The 25919-nt window shown below is 34.1% G+C and overlaps 1 protein-coding gene across 1 annotated transcript in view; it reads left to right on the top strand.

Moving 5' to 3' along the window:
* Positions 1-25919, top strand: part of PTH2R (parathyroid hormone 2 receptor) — a 65643-nt gene that overhangs the window by 22219 nt on the left and 17505 nt on the right. The window contains exons 5-9 of the mRNA XM_016135019.2: positions 5224-5321; positions 9063-9252; positions 10407-10560; positions 16872-16932; positions 22670-22736. Of these exons, the coding sequence (XP_015990505.2) occupies positions 5224-5321; positions 9063-9252; positions 10407-10560; positions 16872-16932; positions 22670-22736 (570 nt within the window). The remainder of the gene's footprint in view (positions 1-5223; positions 5322-9062; positions 9253-10406; positions 10561-16871; positions 16933-22669; positions 22737-25919) is intronic.

Below are 25919 nucleotides of genomic sequence, written 5' to 3'. Positions count from 1 at the left end.
ATGTTAAAAAAAAAAAAACCCCAAAACAGAACAAAGGTCTTCTGTTTCCTGAAAGTCTTCCAAAAGTCTTCTGCTGCCAAGAAATTGAAATGAACCAAATTTCAGAGGTGGGCAAGCCCTTTCTATGAGAGAAGAGACCCATGGGTGCATTCATCCCTGGGTCTCCAGCATGTGAGGTGCAACCAGATCATAGGAAGGGATAAAAAGAAAAGAGCCCAACTTTTAAATCAACTTTTAACAGACAAGGGTAGGTATGGGGGCTTAGAATTCCAAGAAGTGAGTCCCAGTCCCAGTGAGCTATTACTCACCAACCAATGGTTTCCGATGGGGCTTTCACTGAGTGCCTGGAGGCAGTATGCCAAAGACTGGAGGCAGTTCAGGTGGGCTAAGAGAAATTCCCAAGATGTACAGAGAGCCCTCACAGAGTGAAAGGCATCAGTTAGCTGAAGGCATGGACAGAACAGAGGAGCTGAGAAACAGAGCCTCACTAAGTACATGAGTGCTGCAGCTCACAGGCAAGGCAAGGGCAGAAAATCCCCACAATGTACAGATTTCATTGTGCGAAAGGCAGCAGCCTGGCAAAATGGAACCGAGAAAGGTTGTTCCTTGACACAGAGACCTTCATTTAAAGCAAGGCAGTGGGTAGCTAAGGTCTGGGGGAGAGTATCAGGGTGGAGTGAAATCTTTTGAGATCCAGAATGCCCAGGTCAGAGCTGGAGAGCAAAGTGAAACATCCCACAACTTGAAATGCTGATGGATGGTTCAAAAAGCAGAAAGAGTTCTTCTGTGGCTTGGAAAAGTGTCAGATGGACTAAAACTCATATAATGGCGATCAGAAGCTGCGATGTTCAGATCCTGTGCTTTGCTCAAGGAAAGGTCTTGATTGTGCTCTCAAAATCTAAAAGACCAGGATAAAAGAATCGCAAAACCAGGATAAAAGAATTATGAAAAACAAAAACAAAATCTGCAACAAATCCCAACTCCAGTTTAACATCAGAGTAATTCAGCCACCGCACCCAAGAAGCCTAGTAGAGAAAGAGGTCTGCCCCTTTCAGGCCATTAATATTACATACTCAGTCCCAACTGTTCTTTTACCTACAATGCCTGGAATGTACTAAAAAATACTATAAGGCAGGTACCCAAAATCTAAAGTAAAAATAAGAGCAGAAGGAAACAGATGATCCAGATGTTGGAATTTGCAGATGAGTACTTAATAATAACTATTATAAATATGTTAGATGATTTAGAGAAAAAGGTGCAAAAAAAAATAGATGGAAAAATCAGTAGAGAAATGAAAACTTAAAATAACCCAGTGGAAATTCTAGAACTGAAATAATTCCAAAATGAAGAATTCAGTTGATATGTTCAAGAGCATACTGGACACAGCATGATAAAGGATCAGTGAACTTTCAGAGCGGTCACTAGAAATTATCCAACAAAAGCTTTAGGAGAAAAAAATTTAAAAAGCTGAACCATCTGAGATTTGTGAGATAATATATAATTGTCTAACATGAAGTTAGAGGTAAAGAGATGAGAGAGAGAGAGAGAGAGAGAATGAGACAAAATAAATATTTGAGGAGACAATGACCAAGAATTTTTTTAAATGGATGAAATAAATCAATGCACAGGTCCTAGAAATTCAGCAAACTCTAGGCAGGATAAATAAAAGAAAACCATACTTAGACACATCATAGTTAAACTGATGTAAATCAAGGTAAAAAGAAAATCTTAAAAGTAATGAAAGAAAAAAAAGGCACATTATATTCAAGGAAACAACAATAAAAACCATACCTATGTTTAATTCAGAAACAATGAAGCCAGAATACAATGGAATGCTGTATTTAAAGTAATTAATATACATTAAGATAAAGGTAAAATAATGATATTTTTCAGACAGAAAAAAAATCTGAGAGAATTCATCTTCATTAAATGTTCAGTGTAAGAAATACTCAAAAAAGTTTTCTAGGCAGAAGAGAAATATATCAGATGGAAACGTAGATTGGCAGGAAGAAATGAGGAATACCAGAATAGGTATATATGTGGATAAATATGATAGACTAAAAAAATTATATACCGATTCTTATTTATTGCTATATCTATGCCTATCTTTTAAACTATGTCTAAAATATGATTCATTTAAGTTTATCGACTGCTTAAAGTAAACATAATAGCCTTATATTAGGATTTATAAATTATGTAGAAGAAAATCTAAAAGAGACAAAGGGTGGGGGAGCAAAATTGAGTATATGATTGTAAAGTTTTATATTGTTTGTGAAATAGTTCAATATTATTTAAATTTAGGCTCTGATAAGTTTGGGTGCATAATTAAGTCTTTAAAGTAACTGCTAAATAATAATACAAGTGAAATACTAAAAAACAATTGATCGACATCCTCCCCCCACCAATGAAAGGAAAGGAAATAGATACATGGAAACAAAGAAAAGATAGGACATATAGGATGCAAATAGCAACAGGGTAGGTTTGAACCCAACCATAGCAATGATGATATTAAATGTAAACGGACTAAACAGTTCACTTAAAAGGCAGAAGTTGTACACAATAAAAGTACAACTCACTTTTATGCTGTCTTCAAGTAATGTATTCTAAATGTAAAGATACAGATAAAGGTAAAGATAAAACTGCCCATGTCAGTTAAACAAACAAAAAGAAAGAGGGGAAGAAATGGAAGGGAAAAGAGGAAAAGAAAGATTGGATTCTCAGTCAGGATATCATATCTGTTAAGTAGAAATGTGGTTAAAAATCGCCCAGAGTTTGTATTTAGATTCTAAATTATGAAGAATTCGGCACTGAGGTTGAGATTTCACAGATTTGAACAGAATACCTGGAAGATATAACTTGCCTTGACCACTCAAATACTTTATACCAGTACCAAAAGCTCAACCCCATCTTGAAAGCTTTCTTTTATATGCCCAGTCATAAATTTTCCCTAAATGACACAGAAAATGAGTGATATTTTACATATATTTTATATTTCTATTGAACTATAGACAAGTTGCTGATGTTTGAAAAAAACTGGGGTTGTAGCTATTATGAAACTATTAAATAAATTATAAGAATTATATTTAAAAATGTAAAGATACAAGATATGTTGAAATTAAAAGGGTAGAAAAAGATATATGCTATTCCTACTCTAAGGATAAGAAAGTAGATGTGACTAAGTAGACTTCAAGACAGAAATATGCATGCATTTAGGAGCTTTAAGTTACATGAAGCAAAAATTGTCAGAGCCGAAGGGAGACGCAGCTGAATCCCATGATGTTAGAAGTTTTAAAAAATGTGTTTTTTTTAGTAATTGGTAGGACAATTTGACAAAATCTTCTGTAACTGTATCTTTTAATTTGATTAAAATGACATTTATAGAATACTACACCCCAAAACTACAAAATTCACATTCTTTTAAAGCATACACTGAGGTTCGTCAAGGTTAAACATATATGGAGCTGTAAAACAAGTCTCAATAAATCACAAGATTAAAATCATACTGAGTATATTTTCTGACCACAAAAGTATTAATTGAAAATCAATTAAAATACAATATATAGACAGTTCATAATAATTGGAAATTGGTGACCCATGTCAAAAGTACGAACTGAATGAATATGAGAGTTCAATATATCAAAAAATTGAGGGAAACAATTAAAGCAGAGTGTAGAGGGAGCTTTATAGCCTTCAATGTTTAGAGAAGACGGAAGGTGAAAATTTAGTGATCAAAGGTTCCATATTAAGTCATATGATGTAGTACCTAGAGCGACCACCAAAAGCACTATACAAGTGGATATATCTAAATGAAGTTCTACAAAATGTTCAAGTAACCCACGGGATGGCAGGAAATATAGAAAAGAAATGAAAACTAGAACAACAGAAAATAATAAATAAAAGGATGGACTTAACCTTAACATGTCGCTATTGTATTAAAAATAAATTGTCTAACTATACTAATTAAGAGACTGAGTCTATTAAAAACATAATTCAGACATGTGCTGTCCTCAAAATTTGAAACTCCTTTCAAGTATAATGATATAAGTAGGTTACATACATGGTATTCAGTACTACTTACCAATAAAAAAGAATAAATTTGATACACGCAACAACTTAAATGGTTTTGGAGGTCATTACTCTGAGTGAAAAAAGCCAATCTCAAAAGGTCACATACTGTTTGATTCCATTTACAGAACATTTATGAAATGACAACATCATAGAAAGAGAAAATATATTAATGGTTGCCAGGTGTTAGGGATGATGGGGAGGAGAGTAGTTGTGACTGTAAAGAGACAGCATAAGGGAGAGCTATGATTGCAGTGATGGGTTCAAAAATTTGCACATGTGATAAAATGACATAGAACTATAAATTTGACACATAAATTGTACCAGTGTCAAATATCTAGTTTTGATATTTTAGTATAATTATGTTAGATTTAACCTTTGGAAGATACTAAGTAAAGAGTACATGGGACCTTTTTTTACTATTTTTTCTACTTCTCATGAATCAATTATTATTTTAAAATAAAAAAATTAAAAAGGAATGAACTATTGATTTATGCAATATCACTGAGTATCCAAAATGGTATGTTGACAAAAAGTTATATGCTGTATAATTCTAAGAGCTCCAAAAATAGTCAAGAGGTGCATGAACAGAAAGAGCTAATTTTTGGTGACAGGAATTGGAACAGTAGTTAGCTGGGGGTGGATAGTGGGTGGGTTTTTTGACTTCCAAGGAGCACAATGAACTTGGTTTGTCAAAACCCATCAAACTCATTTAAGATTTGTACATTTTAGTTCATGTAAATTATAGCTCAATAAAAAGTTTTAAAAAACTGAAATAATATTCCAAAAATGACATGTTTTTACCAGTTTCCTCTTAAAATAGTCCTATAACATATGTTTAGTTTACCCCATATATGACATTAGATATACAATTCCAATTAGTTAAAATGAACAGTACAAAAATATATGAAGTAAATATTGCAATATTTAATTTGACCTCATGTAAGCAATAAGAAATGCCAAATATTTTGTTAATACATCTTAACTCAGACTTGAATTTAGGAAATAAAAGGAAGACCAGGTGAATAACCTATAGTATTATATGAATGCGGGAACACGTTGCCTATCTCTAAACAGGTAAAGTCATAGTTTTTAAGTTTATGTACATCGACTAATTTCTTCGAACCTGCTTTTCTAATTAAATCCTTTCCTGTGCAGCAAGAATTCTTTGAACGCCTCTATGTCATGTACACTATTGGATATTCCATCTCCTTTGGTTCTCTGGCTGTGGCTATTGTCATCATTGGTTACTTCAGGTGAGTGATTTCCATTTACATTTTCATCCATCAAAGACAGAGGTCTCGCAATTGTGTCCCTAAACAGTTTTCCCAGCGTAAGTTTTTGAATTCAGCCTACTGTTATATTATTTGATTTTAACATTTATTTTTTATGAGGAATTCAGGGTTTTGTTTGTTCGTTCGCTTATTTAAAAAACTTAAAGCATCGAAGCGGTATGAAACCGTTAAACCAATAGATCTTCATTGCAGTGTATTTGTTTACATAGTGATCCAAAATACAGTTGAATGAGTTACACACATTTTCGTTCATAATGTAAAGACTTATGTCACTTTTCCCAAATGATTTTGGTGCCATAGGACAGAAATTCATTTAAAATAATCTCCCAAATTATCTGATGTCATATATAAAGAAATAGTACTTGTTGCATTTATTGTGGTCTATTTTTTATCCACTTATTGTTCTAAATTAATTCAAGTTAATCTAAATTAACACAAAATTTTGATTACCAACATGGAGATAAAACAGAAAAAAATGTATAGGATATATATGTGTATATATACATATATATGATATGTATACTCATGATGCTTGCTGCTGGTTTGTCATACAAATAGATAAGAAAACAATTAGTACACAGTTCGAGAAGTGCTGTGATTTAGATGGTGTGTAGTAATTTGAGAGGGCAGAGGAAGTAGGTGAGGGAAGGCCTCTCAAATGAAGTGAAATCTCAAATGATACATCAGGATAAATAAGATTTAACCAACAGAGGAGATTTGGAGAGAGTTCCAAACCTAAGTTTAGATCAAGAAAAAGCATGGAATATTGAGAATTCAGAATTTTGGTATAGGTAAGTGATGGGCATTAAGACCAGAGTGATAAGCAGGGTTGAGAAGGTATCAAGACCTACAGATTATATGAAGGAATTCAAAGTATCCTGAGAGCCATGAGAAGCCTTTTATTTATTTATTTTTTTCTTTTTTAAGGCGAGGCAATCCTTGGTTGACCTTACAGATTGCAAGGACCTTGTCAGCTTACAAACCCTTATTTTTTTTTTTTTTTTTTTTTTTTTTTTAATCCTACAACACCTGGTGGTCTCCCATCCAAGAACTAACCAGGACCGACCCTGGTTAGCTTCCGAGATCAGATGGGATCAGGCTTGTTCAGGGTGGCATGGCTGTTGACTTCCATTGAAGGATTTTAAACAGAGGAGTGACATGAAATTTCACTTGCATTGCAAGGTGGAATGTGAGCTGTTAGGAAACAAGATAGGAAGCTCACTGGAAGAGACTGTTAGAGTAACCGAGGACAGGAAGATGTGGCCTGGAGATTGGACAGAAATGGAAGGTTTTGAGATATATTAATTAAGATAGTACTGTTTTAAGAATTTAGTGCTAAATTATGTGTGGGAAAAGAAGGAGCGGGGGTAGATGACAAATTTAGAACACTAAAAGAGAGACTTTAGAAGCTAACAGAAGCTAGCACTGAACAAGTTTTATATTTTATTTCCTATTATCTTATAATCATCTCTTTCCTGAAACTCCTCATATTATCTATTCTTTGCTTCGCTTTTTCCTTTAATTTTTTTGCTCATTGCCGCATTCTCAGTAGCTACGATGTACTTGATATGTCCTGGAACTCAATAAATATTTCTTGCATTAATAAATAATGACTAGTTCTAATATTCCAACTACTTCTTCTAATATAATTACCCATATTGTAGTGGTACAGTTTATATTTCCAAAGCTTTTTTTTTTTTTTTTTTTTATTGATTCATTAGCTCATTTATTCAAGAAACATTCTTCTCTACCATGTGATAGACCCTTTTTGGTATTGATGGAGGCCAAGTTAAGATATGTTGCAGACCAAAAAAGTAGTATACACACCATTGAGAGAAACTGACCACCTACTGAATGATTAACAAATAAAATATTGTAATATAGGTTTCTACAAAGGGCTTTAGAACACTAAAAAGGCAGTCCAAAACTGACAAGATGAGACTTCTTAGAACTGACATGTTAGCTGATATTGAATGATGAGAAGGAATTCAGCACATTCCAAATGATGGGAACAGAATGTGCAAGGGTCAGAGGCATGAAGGAGTAGAGTACACTCAAGAAATATAGAGGAGTCCCAGGGGAATGCAGCATTTGGTACGTAGGGAGGAGTGGCCATATTGAAATGGCCAGGAAGATGCTGGGTTTTGTAGCATTAGGTTTTGCAGTTCCTTGTCAAGGGCTTTGAATTTTGACTTATAAAAGTAGGTAATCGGGGAGCTAATGAAGTTTTTAAGTAGAAAGGTAACACAATCAAAATAGTAGCCATATGAAGTTGGCTTGGCAGGTATTATTCCATTTAGAGACCAAGAAACTGAAGCTCCATCTCCAAGGTTACAAGGTTAGAGAGGTGGTTCAGCTGGAAACAGAACCTTGATCTTCTGACTCTTATCCAGAACTAATTCCATACACCAAGCTTAGCTGTGGTTGTTCAGAATAATAGATAAATATTGATGAGAAACATAAAATTACAGGAGGATACAAATGACTAAGTAATAATTCTTTAATTTATGTAATAGTTCATCACAGTATTTAACAGTAGATTCTTTCTATACAGTTCCTTTCTATATAATTGCTATGCTATACAACAAAATGTTATTCAAAAATTTCAGAAATGCTTCTCTTTCTCAAAACAAAATACTCCTTTATTCGGATAGTAGATAGTGCTGAGTCTCTTAAAAATCAAAACCTGCTTATATATTGTGCTGGCACTGTTTACTGTAAATAATTGCCATATACACTTGATAACCTGTCTGGCCAAGTACTGATCACTTGTTGAAGACACTCCCACTAAAGAGTTAATCCCAGAGGAGCATCTGGGCACAATGGATATAAATACACATCTCTAACATACTGACAATGTAACACTTCTTCCCAAATGTCTAGACTATATCCACATTGTCCTTTGACATTCCCCTCCTATATTATGAAATATAAAAATACATTATTGAATTAAACATAGTCTTACTCCTTTACACTTAGGTGCTTTGTCTTTTCTGGAAGAGAAATAATATTAGGTATGTTCACTATATAGAAAGCTGTACTTTCTCACAGTCAAGCAATGATAGAGCTGGGCCTTTTGACCAGATTCTATAGCCTTTTTCCTAGTGTTTTTTTTTCCATCAAACTTGAAAAAAAAAAAGCTCTCTTTTTTTTGGAGTTAGTTTTCTGTACTGGAAATTAGTGGTACTATATCTACTACTAAGTATGTTACTGACTTGTATCTACAATCCTTTTTATAATTCCAGAGCTTTTTATGTTAAAGTAAGCTTGTTTACTCTTCAACACCCCAAGAAAATAAAATTATGTAATGCTATCAAAATATCTTTCTTATAAAGAATGTATTGAAAATGTGAAAATTCTAGTTTTAATAATGTTTATCTCTGTTCAATAGTTCTACATTAACCATTTATTACTTTAATATATAGTTTAATATAGTGCTATAGTATAATGTAGTATAACATTTAACACTGCAAAATATGGATGAACAGGCTAGCAGATAACTTTGAAATTAATTTCCATAAAGTTATATTTTAGTTTTTGATCCTAGTTGTTTTTATTGGAAATGTCTGAAATAGAGTTCTGTCTTCATTCAGGTTTACTATTTTTTCCTCTTTATTTGGGAGGACTTTGTGCTCATTTATGTATTTTTTCCTCATTTCTGATTTTAACCAAATCTATATACTGAATATTTTCTTTCCATAGACGATTGCATTGCACTAGGAACTATATCCACCTGCACTTATTTGTATCTTTCATGTTGAGAGCTGCAAGCATCTTTGTCAAGGACAGAGTGGTCCATGCTCATATAGGAGTAAAGGAGCTGCAGTCCCTGATGATGCAGGATGACCTACAGAATTTCATGGAAGCGCCTTCTATGGGCAAATCACAATATGTAAGTGTTTTCACCATTTTCTCTCATTACTAATTCACGTAACATTGCAAATAAGTAAAATTTCACAGTTCACTAAATATGTAACTTGTTTTGGCTTATCTTAACTCTGAACTAACTGAAATAGATGACCAATTTGTATACTGATGTTTATTATTTCAGTTCTGTCTTCAACTCTCATGCCTAATCACTCTTCATCTTAGATTATTAAAAGTACTTAGACTTTTTCCTCAAGAATTTTCTGGAATGGGAACTTCAAAAAGCACATGATTGGAATGGTGTTTGACGTATTGCCCATAGTAGCTCTCACCACTTGAAGAACGAAAAAGCCCACTTGCAGAACCAGAAGCTTGGGACTGAAAAGCCCATGACAGTTAGTTCCTTTATTGTAGACTCCAAGACTCGTTCCAGTGTAAGATTCCATGGGACTTGATTCTGCTCAAAAGGTCCTGGTGTTATTTAGTAAATAGCATGACCTAATACTTCAGTTAATTAGATCATTGAAGCAATCTTTCTGGAAGTTCAGTATAGTAGATTGTCACATTGCACTATCTGTATCTTTGCCTTTTGCCTTGTCATTTTGTGTTCCCTGATGATTCTGATTCTGGACTTTGTGACTTGTTTTATACAATAGGATGAAGCAGATAGTTGACGGCAGGCCTTCGTGAGTGGGCCTAGCCAGGATTAGTGTAGCCTGGCCCAGATCAGTAGAATCATCTAGCCAATCCATGGATTCATAAGATGTATTAAAAGTTTGTTGTTTTAAGCTACTTTTGGGGCAAGAAAAAGACCAGAATAAAATAAATTTAGGGTAAATGATGAATAATATTTTCTTCTTTATGCTTTTCTTTACTTTCTTAATTTTCCCTAATGATCATGCATAATTTTTATAAACAGGAAAAATTAATGAAAACTGATTTTTGTAACATCTAAAGGAAAATAATCTTATTTTAAAAATAGAATTAAACCCATAGTCTTAAAAATGCTATGGTAAAATAATTTTGTTCTGGTCTCTTTCAACAGTCTTGGACTCTCCATGTTGAGGAAACATTAGATTATATAAAAGAAACTGAAAAATTGATTTTTTGTGGTCTAATGTTGGTATTCAGTATAATTAGGAGTTCTAATATGATGTAATTCCTGTTTATTTGTAACAGATTGGGTGCAAGATTGCTGTTGTGATGTTTATTTACTTCTTGGCTACAAACTACTATTGGATCTTGGTGGAAGGTCTCTACCTGCATAGTCTAATCTTTGTGGCTTTCTTTTCTGACACCAAATACCTGTGGGGCTTCATCTTAATAGGCTGGGGTAAGGCATTTATGTCCTTTTTTAAGAAACTGGATTATGGATTTTAGGGCTCTCTGTCATGCCTGTCGTTAACATTCTTTCAGCCATTTTACTGAAATAATCCCTCCTCATCTTATCTTTATCCCTCCTTCTTTCTCATTCATTGTTCATTGGGGGAAATTATAAAGATCAAGTCTGTAATTCTCTCAGTGATAACACACTTTTCACATTTAACTTATGGCTAGTGTTTTTCGACCAGATTCTTGAGAGGATTCTTTGGAAGAAATATAAGAGAACATTGTTAGCCATTCACATTTAGAATTACCCTGCTCATGTCTTATGTTGCTGTCCTATGATTTAGCAGTAATTTCATCCTAAAATTTTTGATGTTTGAATGTCTAAGCTGTAATGACACATCTTTGATTTGTATTTCTAGGTTGTATAATGAGAATGCCAGAAAGGAATTTATAAGACCATCTTGACTGTATTTAACAATACAAATTACAAACTAATTATGTAGATTTACCATGTATTTTGGAAGGAAATAATTTAAATTACTTTATGTGACAATTAATAAGAAAGAAGATATTCAGCTCATATTCCAAAAATGTCTTATCAGTACTAGAGGGATTATTGGACTAAGTACTAACTCAACATGATGTAGAGAAAAGGATGTTGTTTGTTAAAATTTAAGGGAAATTAAAAATCATATGTTGTTAAATTAAAACATCTTGAGATTAAGAATTGCAGATGTCAGTTGCTATTTTAATATTTAAATGATGATGCCCTTGACATAGGAAAAAATTAACTAAGTGGCTCAAGATTAAATATGAAGGGGTTTCCCCTCTTCAAAATAAAAAATTCTCCTTTGACTGTTTTGCCTTAATATTGTTTTAACATTTTAAAATGTGAATAAGGAACATTGAATTTCCTGCTGGTTAATTAATGCCCTTTAAGAAGACAAAGGGTCAATTTACTGTAACACTTTATGTATTATGAAATAATAGTTGTCATGATTAAAGTTTTAATTTCTAAAGGCAGCTTGTCTTAAGGCTCTCCTGTATCTTTAACTAGTAATTACTAAAAATAAAAAAGATATGTTTCATTTTTTTAGGGTACTTTGGAAATTTCTTTGACAGTTTTTAGTAGTTTGTCTTCAAGTCAAAATTATATCTGTTTACCTACATAATTACTAGAAGTTGGTAAAAGTATTGATAGAAAATTCAACAATAAATGTAAACATTTGCTTGAATTAAATTTAATTTTTTGGATTTCTACACCACTGATTACACTTGTAATAATTTTATTTTTCTCTATTTACTTATTCATTTGATAGTTAACTCCCAATCAACTCGTATTTTGGTAATCCATGTCTTGTTAAAGTCAGGAGTTTGTCTCAATGAAACCCAGAAAACTAATTTTCAAATCTTTCTATAAAAAGGAGAATTTTTAAAAAGTTCAGTAGGCTTCTCTGTAAGTACAAATTTCTTAACTTTTTTTTTCAACATTTATTAATTTTGGCATAGTAATGACTACAGTAGATAAGCATCATTACTTGAAATTATTTTATCAAGTGGTTTAAGAACATACATGAAAGCCAGTAGGATTTACACGAAAACTCACTTTGAAAAAACATTTTACATGCAATATTATGTTCACTCAATTAACTATAATCTAAAACACTAATAACTAATCTTTATAGAATTATGGTTCTATGTTTGGTTTATCTTTTGACTCTCTCTTTCAAATTCCATTTTTCAAAAAAGTAAATGCTCTAATCTAGGGCATGTATAATGAAAAGAATAGTAATAGTCTTTGAAAAATATCTCTCTGTTACTAAAACACAGTAACATAGTAAATATGGAAGTGTATTTGATTAGTAAACTATTTTTCTCTCATCTCAACACTGAAAGTCTGATTTTAAGATATTTTTATTTCCTACTCATTTTCCAAAACTCCTATAAGAAAAATAATGATCAAAAACATTACAGCTACTTTGTCAGGATCCTCAGCTATAATAATTCATGGTGAATCAGTTTCATACTCTCTTTCAATGATGTGATTTATTGGGTTCACTAGAGAAGAGAGCTTGCTTGGAATCCTTTGTTACTCATTTGGACCCATTCATTATAACTTTCAGCTCTCTTCAGCTGAGTAAATATGCAGAACTTTATTACCCACATTGTAGTGATACATGGAGTTACATTTTTAAACCAATTTTGCTGATTTTTAACAATAAATTGGAAGGGAAGGAAATTACAATTTAAAGAGGAATGGATGCCATATTGTACCTTAGTATAAGTTGAAGGCAAATATTTTAAATGACTGTTTTTACACATTTTTATTACAAAACAAGATGTATAAGGAGTAAAGGTAGATTCTAATAATGCTTTTTTTCTCCCTTTCATCAATCACATTCTTATTTTTCCCTATCTCTCCTTCAATTTTCTTATAAAAAGGCACTTTATTCTTAGTTCCATTTTTTCTTTCAATGACACGTTAAAAAATATATATGTATATATTTAGTTCTATATTTAAAAGGTGTCAGTCTTATTTCTTTATTCTTATTGAATGTAATTTACCTCCATATTAGCAACCATTCTTAATTTTAAACTGTCAGATGAGATGGTGGAATGTATATACATACTACCTTTTAAAAACACCTACCCTAGTTATACCATGAAGTCATGTTCCTGTTGCCAAGCTTTCATGTAGAATATTTTTGTCTTCTGTATTCTCTCAAAATGATCAGGAGAAAGTACTATATTTCCACTGTTATTATCTCTGTATAAAATGATCTCAGTCCAGTAAGAGATATGTGTAGAGTTCTCACACACAATAAGTATGAAGTCTGACCCTCTAGATTATTTTTTTTCTGTTTGCCTGTTGTGATTATATGTATTATATTCAGAATATTTATAAAATCTGTTGATCATACAATTATTTATGATAGTCAATATAACACCTTTGTCCAATTAAAAATCTTCTTCGTTTGCTTCAAGCATAATTTAAAAATCTAGAAATACTATTTCTCCCTTCCTCTATGATTTTTAATGGAATTATTAATTCCACTGAAGGTTACCTTAAAATTAAAATTATATTGAACCATTAGTCAATAAAAGATTTATCTTTTGACCCTCCTTTGTGAAAGATAAGAAATTTAGTTCTTTCTGATTATCACTTTTTCCAGACTTTTAAGACATAATTTAGAATTTTACTCCTAATCATTTAAAATTATATAGATTATTACCTCTTTAAAAGAAAATAAATTATAGTAAACTTTAGATTCACATTTGTAACAATCGTGGAGATTTACCTCTGTGGGTTTACCTGGTTTTGAGAATCTACCTCCTCTTCACTAATTTGAGGTTTTACAGTTTCTGCCCACTGACAATATTTAATTCAGTAAACATATTTTCCATAGCTCTTTTTATAATGTCTTGCTCTATTCTCCTAGACCATTTTTTTTACTATGAATTAGATATATTTTTAAAAGATTTCTTTTGTTTCCTGTAGTGATTCCATCTCAGGAGGAGGTAGGTCTTTTACAATTTCATAAACATTCTTCTTTGTAACAATGAAAAGCTTTCAAAAAGGCTCTGCAATTTTCCTGACAGAGAGATGTGTTTATTCAGTATTGGCTTAGAGTCCTATGAGAGTTGAGAACAATTCTGTCAAAATTCTATAGAGAGACTTCTAAGTTCCTTAAAGAATAAATCAGCAGGTAACAATTTCCAGCATCCTGCAATAGCAGGGAGGGAACCGGAGGCACAGCCTGGAGTCTCATGTCTGCACAGTCAATATAGACTTGATTGCCAGGGGCAGCAAGGTTTCTGGTTAGTAAGACGCTGTGTGTCTGTAGCAAAGCCAGGAATCCCCATGTCGTGATGGGTCACTAATTTCTAGGACTAACTCTACGCTTTATGATCAAGTACGACTTTACAGTACTCCAGTAGCACCGCAAAAAGAGGTAGGCTAAAGTAGGGCTTTGCGAAGCCTCTGGAGTGTCAAAAACAAGATGTAACTACATAGACCAAGACGAGGAGACCCTAGTTCCTCTCTTCACCTTCAGGGCAGCTCTGTTTTATGCAGTTGGCTGCTGCATAAGTTTTTATTTGAAGAAAGGATTTAATTGATAAAACATTTTTAACTACTATTTGTCCAAACCTTTATTTTACAGGAGAGTAAAATAAAGAGATTGCCTCCCTCTCAGAGTCACTTATTTATACTAACATATTTTATGAAAATAACTCAGATCTCCAGGTAAATGTATATATTGAATAACATTCAAATTTACATTAAATTTACTTGAATTCACATTTAATTTAAAATAACATCTGAATTTCAACATTTTTTCTATATGTGTTCTAGATTATGTACTAATGTAATGCTAAGATTGATGATCAAATGTCTTAAAGAGCCTGAAAGCAGTTTCTAGTTTTTATTCCTCCGTGGTTGTCTCTATGCTAGTCTTGTGAATGAGAGTCTTCCAAGAGAATGAGAAAAGCAATTTCATGGTGCCTGATAGAAGGTATTTGTTATAATTATCATCCAAAACATAATTTCAACTCAAGCACCATTAATCAATGCATATAGAACATCATTCAGGAAATTTCCTGATCAGGAGATTGTAAAGGAAGCAGAAGATAAAGACCTGTGAATGAGAAAATCTGGAAATTTTGATCAAAGGCAGACAGACACTTCATAAAGATAACCAAGACAGAAGAGTGGCAAAGGGATCTGTGTTAGGACGTTTCGAACCATCCTGCCAGAAGGAGCCATGCTCTTTCCACTACATGGTATCATTCTGAAGTTGTGTTATTAATTTTACTTCCCCCACCAGAAAATAAATTTCAGGAAAACAGTAAAGTCCTCAGTTTATTGTTTTATATTCTGAGACTAGAACAATCCTTGACACATAAATAGGCACTTGATAAATGCTGACTGGATGTATGGTTAGATAGATGGATGGATAGGTAGATGGATGGATAGATAGAAGATAGATAGATAGAATATGTGAGCTGAACCTAAGAAATAACCCAAATTTGGGACATCTAGATTGACAAAAACGATTTTCTAGAACATACAATTTAAGTACATTTTTAAAGAATAAAAGTTATATACAAAATTAAATAGTCTCACAGTCAGGTTGAGGTTAAATTCAATTAGATGATCACTGGGGAGACCAAAGAAATTCCCTATTGTAGGGTATCATCTTATTTTTATTTTTTTCATGAAAGTTTTTTCATCTGAATCTATTTCTTTATTTACTTTTTCTCTAAGAAAGATTATCTGAAAAGTTACAGATGTAATTTAATTTTTATGTTTTTTAATTTGTAAAAAGTCAGGAATTTAATATTGTTTTTAATAAAAATGTTATAATAAAATGTTTTAATAAAAAAGTTTTAACAGATTGAAACTTTTTCTCTCCCTTTGTAAGGTGCTTTCTAGCTTCGGTAGTATTTTCATTATAGTCTCTCTGTCCTTTTTTTAAACCTCTTTTATAAAGGCCACATAAGGAAAATTATCTATTAAATCCTTTGGTCCTCTACTACAATCTTTTATGAAAGTTATGGTTTGTGATTTCTTTTTGTGATATCAGAGCCTAATCAACTGTACTATGAACTGAACAGCTACTCTTTCCTGAGAGCAAAGGACTCATGGAAACTCAGTATCATAGACTCGATGTTGCAGGCTCATAGGTGTTTACCACTTATGAAGGACAAATATCCCATGTTCAAATCATTAAGCTAATATAACAGCCACCCTCACCAAGTTACCAATGCATGCAGAGGCTTCTGTCTTGAGCTAATGTGAACAAAAAGAGGCTTAACCTGATCAAAACCTTCCAATTTTATAACATAAAATAGCTTCTCTGCGCCTTTCACTTTTAGAATGAAAATCTTCTAATTTTTTAAAATGACAACTTCCTCTCAGCTCCTTACGAATTCCTCTTACTGCTTCACTTCTTGAAACTATGTAGCTGTCAGCATGGCAAGAATCATTGTTGAATGCACTAACCATTATCTGCTTCTGGCCCCAAGAACTTTGTTCCACTTCCAATATGGCTTGACCCTGCATCCCTCAATTAAAATTGGGCCAGTCTTCATCTACAGGCTTTTGGGAACAAATAACATCAACATACTGGTCCATTTCTCAAAAGGACAAGATGAAAATTAGAACTTTTCTTGTTCACATATTAACGTTTTTCATGTTCGTTTTTTTTCCTCTCTCATCTTTTAATAGTATATTTTTATGTGTGGTGAATAGAAGGGGAAAAAATTCCTTAACCTTAAAAGAAATATGGTCTCTGAATTATTTTCTGATTTCAGGGTTCCCAGCAGCATTCGTTGCAGCCTGGGCTGTGGCACGGGCAACTCTGGCTGATGCAAGGTGAGTGGAAAAGAAGAGGTGAAGAGAGAGCCTCAGATTTTCTCAAGAGTCTGACTTCCTGCTTGGAATTCACACATGGCGACATCCCCCTGTAGGGATGTCATGTAGGAAATTACCTTGATGTAATGGTAGCCTCTGATATATTACAGGAAGCTATCCATCCCAGAGGTCATGGAACTGAAAGACTCACAGACCAAATTAGGATGTTTGAACTCCATGTCTTATGAAATCAATTTAAAACATATTGTGAGAAGCAAGGGGAAAGAGATGGGTAAGTTAACACACTTAGGATACGGTTCAAACGGGGGAAGGTCAACACTACTTAAGTCCTGGGATATGCAATATTCATATCCCCTCTCTTGCTCTTCTTGCCACATCAGCTTTCACCACTGACAGTGTGGTTATGAGCACCAGAGATGAGGTTTCAGCACGGGGACCCACAGAGAGCAAGCGCCCCAGACCAATGACACGTACTTACTATCTCAGAGAGATGCAGGTACAAGGATGCCTGGCCACAGCTGTAGTGTGCCAGTCAGCCTGCTGAACAGCTCTGGGTTTTATCTGAGTTCCTTGTGGGCTGAATTAAGAGGTCAAGCATATTAAGCACTTCCTGTGTATCAGGGATATTTTGCACCGATTGTACATTTGGTGTATCATGAATATTTCATTCCCGGTTGCCTCATATATATTTAGTACCTATGTTTAATATAAATGTGCTCTACTTCCTACTTATCTATATTTAATGAAAACTATGGTTTCATCCATCCCATTTTTCTTGTCTTCTACAGCATAATTAAATATTTTTTAAATAATAAAACAAATGCACCTTAGAAGTGGAATCCATCCTAGTGAATCACTAGCTCGTGCCGCCCTACTCTGCTCCAGTTGTCTGTTTCCCTTTAGGGGCAGCATGATTAATGGATCCTGAAACATGGTTTTTGTTTTTTGTTTTTTTTTTTCATATTATTTCTATTTTTTAGTAATGATGAGTCAAAGTTACTGCCATGGACTGAATTGTGTCTTCCCAAAATTCATTTGCGGAAGCCCTAACTTCCAACATGGCTGAACACGGAAATAGGGTTCATAAGGAGGTAAATAAGATTGAAAGAGGTCATAAAGGTGGGGCTCTGATATGACACAATTAGTATCGTTATCAGAAGAGATGCCAGAAAGCTTTTGTCCCTCCATGTATGCACGAAGTGCAGATCTTATGAGTGCACAGCAAGACGGCAGGAAGAGAGGCCTTGCCAGCAATGTACCATGCTGGCATCTTGGTATTGCACTTCCGGCCTCTAGACAGTGAGGAAATAAATATCTGTTGTTTAAGCCAACACAAGGGCCACGGATGGATACCAGTTTGTGGTCTGTTAGGAACCAGGCCGCACAGCAGGAGGTGAGCGGTGGGCAAGCCAGCAAAGCTTCATCTGTATCTGCAGCTGCTCCCCAGCGCTGGCGTCACCACCTCAGCTCCACCTCAGATCATCAGGCATTAGATTCTCAGAGGAGCACCAGTTGCTGGTGCCAAAAATGTTGGGGACCGCTGCTTAAAGTCACTCGGTCGGCAGTACATTGTTATGGTAACCTGAGCAGACTAATACACTTATACAAAAAAGGGATTTAAAGAGAGACACCTCGAACTCAACTGCAGTTATGTTGACCATTCTGTTAAGAGAATGCAATTTAATACCCATGTATTGTGTACATTTCGTGACAGCAATTCCTTTTTGTTAGTTCCTGGGGCCCTTCCTTTAATTTGATTCTATATGTTTGCATTACGAGGTATTTTCTTCCAAAATCATTTTGTCTGCTATGCAGCGAAAAAAATACTATTCTATGCGAACACATGAACTCTAAAGAAACTGCCACTGTTCTCAAAAATCTGGACTCTATAGATCATTATCTTTAATGCAGCCTTCCTACTACTTGCTCCCAAACTCCCCATCCATCAGCTTCCCTCAGTTCTAGAACTTACTGTCTTTGCATTTTTACTTGACTTTGTCTCTACTGCTATTCAGGTTTGTTAACAATTGAAGGTTAATGTTATCTACACTGTTGTCATCATTGATATGTTTACACAGTGATACTAAGAATCTCAAGGAAAACTTGCAGCATCTGCCTGTTTGATACCTTGGAAAAGGGAGGGAGTTGAGTCAATAAAGAAGTACTAAATAATGCTAAATAATTTTACCCTGAGATGTGTAAGTGTGTAGCTCAAATTCAGAATTTTAGAGAAAGTAGGACTGAAGGCATTTTTTGGTCCAATCCCCTCATTCGAATGATGAATAAAACGAGACCCAGAGATAACAGATTGCATCTCCAAAGTCTACAGCCAGCTTGGAGCAATTCTGACTCATCATTCATTCAACAGATCTTCTAGGCCTTGAGCATGGAAAGAAAGCAAATATATTCATAATGCATTTTATATTGAGTTAAGTAATTAGTTTTCTTAGTTATTATTCATTCTTAAAAATAATAAACTAAATCAAAGACCATTAATAATCATAAGTCTTTTTGCTGAAAAAATAAGAAATACATGTTTATTATTTTTGAGGCAAGGAATCCATCAGGTAAATAATATTTAAAAACTACAACCAATACTTGCTCTAAAACAGTCGAATTAATGTAAGAAATTACAGATAGGATAGGTCACGTGATTCTTCTATACACAGTATTTATTCCTACCTTACTCAGAATAAAATCTTGAATTTTATAGTTTCTTGATCTGAGCAATATTTGGGTTAAAGGGTCATTTTATATTTATTTTGCTCATAAAATACAACTGTATTATTGCATCAAGGGCATGATTTCAATATTGCCTGAGTTGTTTTCTCACGAAATTCAGCTTGTCTATAGATAGAAAGTTCTTGTGAGTTTTCTTGAGCATAATAAGCTGACCTATTTATAGTACTATGTCACCAAGTTCAGGTGCAGCGAGCAGACTTGAGCATCTCCAAAGGACGGGTGGGATCCCTGCTCATTTCTTTTAACATTTGAGAGTCACCGTTTTTCAGATCCAACCTTTCAAAACTAGAAATCTGATTTTCTCTACATCTCGGCCTTTTAGTGATAAGATCAGATTCAGTTTTAGAAGATCCTCTAAACTCTACTGAATATACAAAAGAAGTCTTTTTCAGTCCTAAAATTCTTTTAAAAGTGTTCATTTGACTATAGGATATGATAATTGAGTAGTTTAGATTGGACAAATGAACTTTAAAAGTGACTATTTTTGTTTCTCTGTCTTTTTAATCATAAAAGCCAAAACACCTTACAAGATACCTGATTATCTTTTCCCTGCTCATCCAAAGGAGATAAGAGACGCCAGCAGGAAAGGCGGGACCTGCAATGGAAAAAACCAAGAAAAAAATATTCTCTGTCTTTCCTTGGCAATTTGTGTGGCTTTCAGGGCTTCTTCACTTCCTCTACTCTGATCAGATTCTGAATTGTGGAGACAATGCAGTATTCAGTCAATATAATTCTCTGGATCCCTCTAGCAAAACAATGCCTCATCTGCCTGCAGTCCTGGCTGCAGGGAGCCCTACTTTCTAGTTAGACCTCTGTGCCTCCTGCTCCACAATTTGCAACTGACATTGATTTCTGCATTTCCTAGAATATGAAATTTATTTTTAAAAATCTGAACAAAAGCTGGTTTCTGGGCCTTGTTAAGTAACACAGTGTAAGCTAGGAGATTTACGAATTCATGAAAAACAAGGATTAATAGCATTTTCTTAAATAAGAAAATCTTAAATCTAAGTTGCCTCTCATATCCAGGGGCAAATTTGAAACTTTAACATTGCAAACAATCAAAGTCAATTTTTTCCTGTTTTTAGTGGTAGCTATTTTGACCTACTTCTGAATACAAGTATTTTGTAGAGCTGGAACTGGGTAATTGAATTCCAATGTGTTAGGAGACACCATGATGAAATGTCATTGAGGCAATGATAGAAGATTGTGACTATATTACCAAATATCAAAATCAAAAAGAAAATTTATGGAATCCAAGAGTTTTGTAGTTGATGAATCAATGTTCAATTTATATTCACACAATATATGCCACTTTCTTTATGGTAGAAAGCCTCTCTGGGACAGTGTGGTAGATGTTCTGTACAACTCAGCAACTAATGCTCTTCCTCCTTGTCTGGTTGAATAATGTGAAAAATAGATGCATGCAAAGAATGCTAGGAAGTGTTTGATGATGTCCAAGTATAAAATTTCCTTGTCCTGTAAGGAGACACTGGAAGCGTAGACAATAAAGCAATGAAAGATATTACGTAGGAGAGGGGCAGTGGCAGAGTTAGACAGGAATATGAGGAAATGTCTCAATGTCGTTTTATGTACTTTTGATTTTGAAATAAGAATGTATTGCTTATATAAAAAAATCAAAATTTCAAAATATATAGTTTTACATGTGTACTGAAAATGTTTTGCCTTCAAGGAATAATTTAAATAGCTTCTATTTATCCATAACTGTTTTTTAATTTAATAGTAACTTCTTGATAAATTTATCATTTGAAATTTAAAAACTATCATTATATCCCTAAAATTTCTTTATAAGATTTCATTTACTGTTGCCATAATCAATGGTAGCTTTTGTCTATGGAGAAACAAACCAAGGCTTTTGTTTATGTATTTTTAATTTTAAAAACCTATCTAAAGTGCTGAAGTTTCAAGTAGAACTAGTTTTTATCAACTTCGCGCTATTTATTCTAGTGTAAGAACTTTACCATAAACCAGTGAGTGAGGCTGAGTCAAACTTACTTTGAATTCAGTTCAATCCAACAAATATTTACCGACTACTGACATGTTACATAGTATTCTAGGCATTTATAATCTAACAGAAAACAAGAACAAAATGTCCCTGCCCATGTAGAACTTAAATTCTAGTTGGGGTGGTGAGGGGAAGCAGAAGAAAAATATACCAAATAGATAAATTAGATAGTGTTTTTATTAAATACTGCTAAAAATTAACTTTTGCAAATTAAAGATAAAATCATGGATCTTATGCAAATACAAAAAGAACAGCTGTCAAAGATTTTTTTTTTTAACTTACTAGTTAATGAAGGAACCAGTAAGATGTTATAACTGGTTCAAAGGAGAAATGAAAGGGTCACATATTTATATTTAGTAAAATGAACACTGAAATAAGTATACAAATAAATGCGAAACTGGTCGATGTTCACAGGACACTAATCAATTACATTCCACTGAACTCAGCTGATTCTCATTTCTTTGGACAAAAAATCATTTTTATTCAGTTTTCTATTACATTCTTATCAATAAGAATCATTTGCATTATCGTAAGTTTTCTATTGCTTTCTATGGATAAGAATGAATTGTATTATTGTAAGTGTTATGCAACCTATGGAATTATAAAATAGAATTTCTGTAGCTTCTGGGAGTGAGAGGACTTTTTCGTTGCAGTGATAATAAAAATGAACTATCAGTTGTACCACATTTAGAAGACTATAATATTTTTTTTGACTCTGGAAAAGTGGTTTGACCCTTGTTACTATTAAAGCAATTCACCAATAGCTAATAGTATGGACACTAGGGATCATCATCCATTTTTTTCCCACTGATTTGGGTGTTTTAAGAGAAATATATATATATATTTTGGTGTATTTATTTCTTAATCAAAAGCTTGGGGTTAGAGTTTTTGATAAAACTTAAAATGCTACTTAGTTCTCACTGCCTAATTGCTTTGCCAATTTATTTATGAAAGTTCTTTTTCATGACTCAGATGCTGGGAACTTAGTGCTGGAGACATCAAGTGGATTTATCAAGCCCCAATCTTGGCAGCTATTGGGGTAAGCTTAAAAGCCTGGATAGTCAAAAAAAAAAAAAAAAAAAGTAAGTGAATAAAGGATGCATAATTCAGCTGCTGCTAAAACCCAGAGGATGTTTGTCTGTCACTTTGCTCTATGAATGTTGAGGAAGCTCTCACATTACAGCAATAGCTGTTGGAAGAGTCTTTTAAATTCTTCTATATAATATCGAAGTGTAAGAGGAATATTTCCTAGCTGACAGCAGAGCACAAAGCATTGTGTTGGTCCTGGGCCTTCTGTGAGAAGGAACAAGGTGTTTGGCCTGAAGAGCAGGAGAAACAGCAGGTGGGGCAGCAGAGTCCAAAAGTGGTGAAGGTCAAGTTGGCACATGTGATCAGATCCTTAGATGTGGCAGACACTGAGAAATCTATTTGCTGAGATGTCTACCTTGCAAAGTAAAACAATAAAGTTAGGTGATTACAGAGGTTCTAAAAGATTCACCATTGGTGAAGGAGAACTAGAAATGATGGTACACTCAGTAAATTTTGAAGAAAACTTAGGTAGAAGACCATTTTTATCTTCTTGAATTAAAATCATGGTAGCTACAAAGCAAGAATTTGTAAATATTTTTCCAATATTACAACATCCACTTAATCTCAAAAATCAGAAGAGATTCAAGAACAGTTTTCTCTTCACTTAGAGTTACCTTTCTGTTTCATTATTACATTCAGGGTTATCACAATTCTCTTTAAGTTTCCTTTATTTTACTGAAGAACCAGTCTGTAAGGGAAGAGATGAGTCCAGGACCCTCAAGTCAGTACTCTGCTGTGCTCTTTCTTCTGAGCTGTTCTGTGTTCTGAAACGAGGAAGGATGATGCTAATAACGACAAACACTGCCGAGTGCTGACTGCAGCTGGGCACTGTTTCAAGGGCTTTATTCACATTGATTTATCTAATCCTCCCAATCACTCTAAATGAGGAAATGCCCAAGGTCACACAGCTAGTAAGTGGTGGCGCTGGAATTCTACCTCAGGGTCAATATCCCTACCCGAGGAGCTCCCTGCACTCATAAAGTCTAACGTCCACGATACCCCAGAGAAGACGCCGTCACTCATGCCTGCACCCCTTACAGCTGTGCCTCAGCCACGTTCTTTCCCTTTTAGTTCCTTGAACTCGTCCACCTCCACCCTCTCCTTCTGCACTGTACCCCCGGAAGGCCTGGATGTGTTTTCTTCTACTTCTCACTTTAACTGCCACTTCATTGTGGCTTCCTTGTTGCCCTTACTCTAAATTAGGTCACCTGTTGTAACCCTCAGTGTACAATAAAGTTTTTCTTTCTCAGGATGATCACAATGTTTAATGCTTCTGATTGCTGAATGCCCATCTTGCCCACTAACCTTTAAGGTTAAGTGAACAAAAACCGTATTTTTTTCTAAACTGTATTCCTAGTGCCTAGCAAGTTTCCTGGCAAATAGTAATTACTGAGTAAATATTTGTTGAAAAAAATAAAACACGCATACAAATTAGATCTCCTGGGGAACGGGTGAGAGGAGAGAGGTGAAATTAGAGCACAAAGTGAATGTAATCACAGAACTTCTGAGTCCATGTCACACAACCTTGTCATTCTTTTTAGAGAAGGAAACTAAAGCCCACACAGGGCTAGTGTGACAAAACACAAACTATAGCCTGCAATTTTGACTGTTTTCTTTTCACTTGCACTCCAAAATGTCAAGATTGTTTCTTGAATTTATGGAAAAAGATATTTCCATCTTTATGACAATATTTATAGTGTTTTAATATATGGGCTTAAGGATAAAAGGTTTGTTTTTAGTCTTATATTACATGTAGCATGGTTTTATGTAAATAGGTATGCTTCATACATGCTGTCAAAATTATTTGCCAAAGATAACCTCAAAGATGCCAACTTTTAAATGTAAGTTGGATCCGTCTCTTAATTCGGGCTTTGGATATAATAGCATAGATTCTATTAATTGGATTTTTGTATATCTGGGAGTGAAATTTGATAAAGTGCCATCAGAATTTCTAAGCAATATATGAAGCAAACTAAATTTAAGAGAATAAAGGAGTTTGTAAAGGATGAGCATTTACAGATTTAACTCAAAGAAGTCACATTAAGAGAATAGAATTTTAGAGATAATCACAGGCTTCAGTACAAATTTGGAAGGAACCACTTGATTTTGAAATCATAGATTCTAAAATTATAACACTACTGTTTTTTGTATTTTGTTTACATATGTTAAAATCATTTTAAAGACAATGAATCATTAGAAAACATTGATTTTTGTCCTGAAAATTAATGTCTTCAAATATAACAATTTATTTTTCACCTGCAACATCTTGATGTTGATGCAAGAATGAGTTTTAGATTCTATATAACTTCGAAGTGTAAGAGGAATATTTCCTAGCTGACAGCAGAGCACAAAGCATTGCTTTGGTCCTGGGCCTTCCATGAGAGGGAACAGGGTGCTTGGCCTGAAGAGTGGGAGAAGCAGCAGGTGGGGCAGCACAGTCCAGAAGTTGTGAAGGACAAGTTAGCACACGTGATAAATGCTGACTAAGCAGGGCACTGCTCCCTGAGACTTGAGGACCTGCATTTACACTGGCCTCAGCCAAGGGACACCATAATAACTAAATAGAAATAAAACCGCAGATGTAAGAACGTAGATTGTGAAATTGAGCAGGCCTGCTCATAAATACTTATGAGATAGTCTCGAAGATGCTAGCAACATGGGGGTGGAGAGAGGTTTAGTACTAGCTTAAAGCTGAGATCTTGAATTTATCAGGGAAAAGAAAAAGAGGAACTCTGTGGTGTTGGTTTTTACTTAACTGTTTCCTTTATCCTTTGTTAGTCTGCTGAATCCATTCATCCTTTCATCATGCAATCCAATAATGGTCTTGTCCCAGCTCAATTTCATCCTTACCAAAAAGTTCCTTTCATTTGTCCCTTGACGAAGTTTATTTTTTACTTTTCATTTATCATTTGATGAGTAAATATTTTTGAATGCCTTTTTGCTTCAGGCAGGAATGTCTCAGGATCTTTTTCACATCAATCCTCAAACCAGTTTGAGATAGGTCTTTTTATTATTCTCAGTTTGAGTCCAAGAAAAGTTTATATAATTTAGAAAATGAAGCTGGGATCAAACCCAGGCAGTGTGGTTCCAGAGCCCACAGGTTTCCCTGTCTGTGGTGATAGGATTTAAGCTG

This window comes from Rousettus aegyptiacus, unplaced genomic scaffold, assembly GCF_014176215.1.
Source record: "Rousettus aegyptiacus isolate mRouAeg1 unplaced genomic scaffold, mRouAeg1.p scaffold_m13_p_2, whole genome shotgun sequence".
Taxonomy (NCBI): Eukaryota; Metazoa; Chordata; class Mammalia; order Chiroptera; family Pteropodidae; genus Rousettus; species Rousettus aegyptiacus.
Note: the sequence above shows the minus strand (reverse complement) of the source record. Positions and strands in the feature narration are given on the sequence as shown.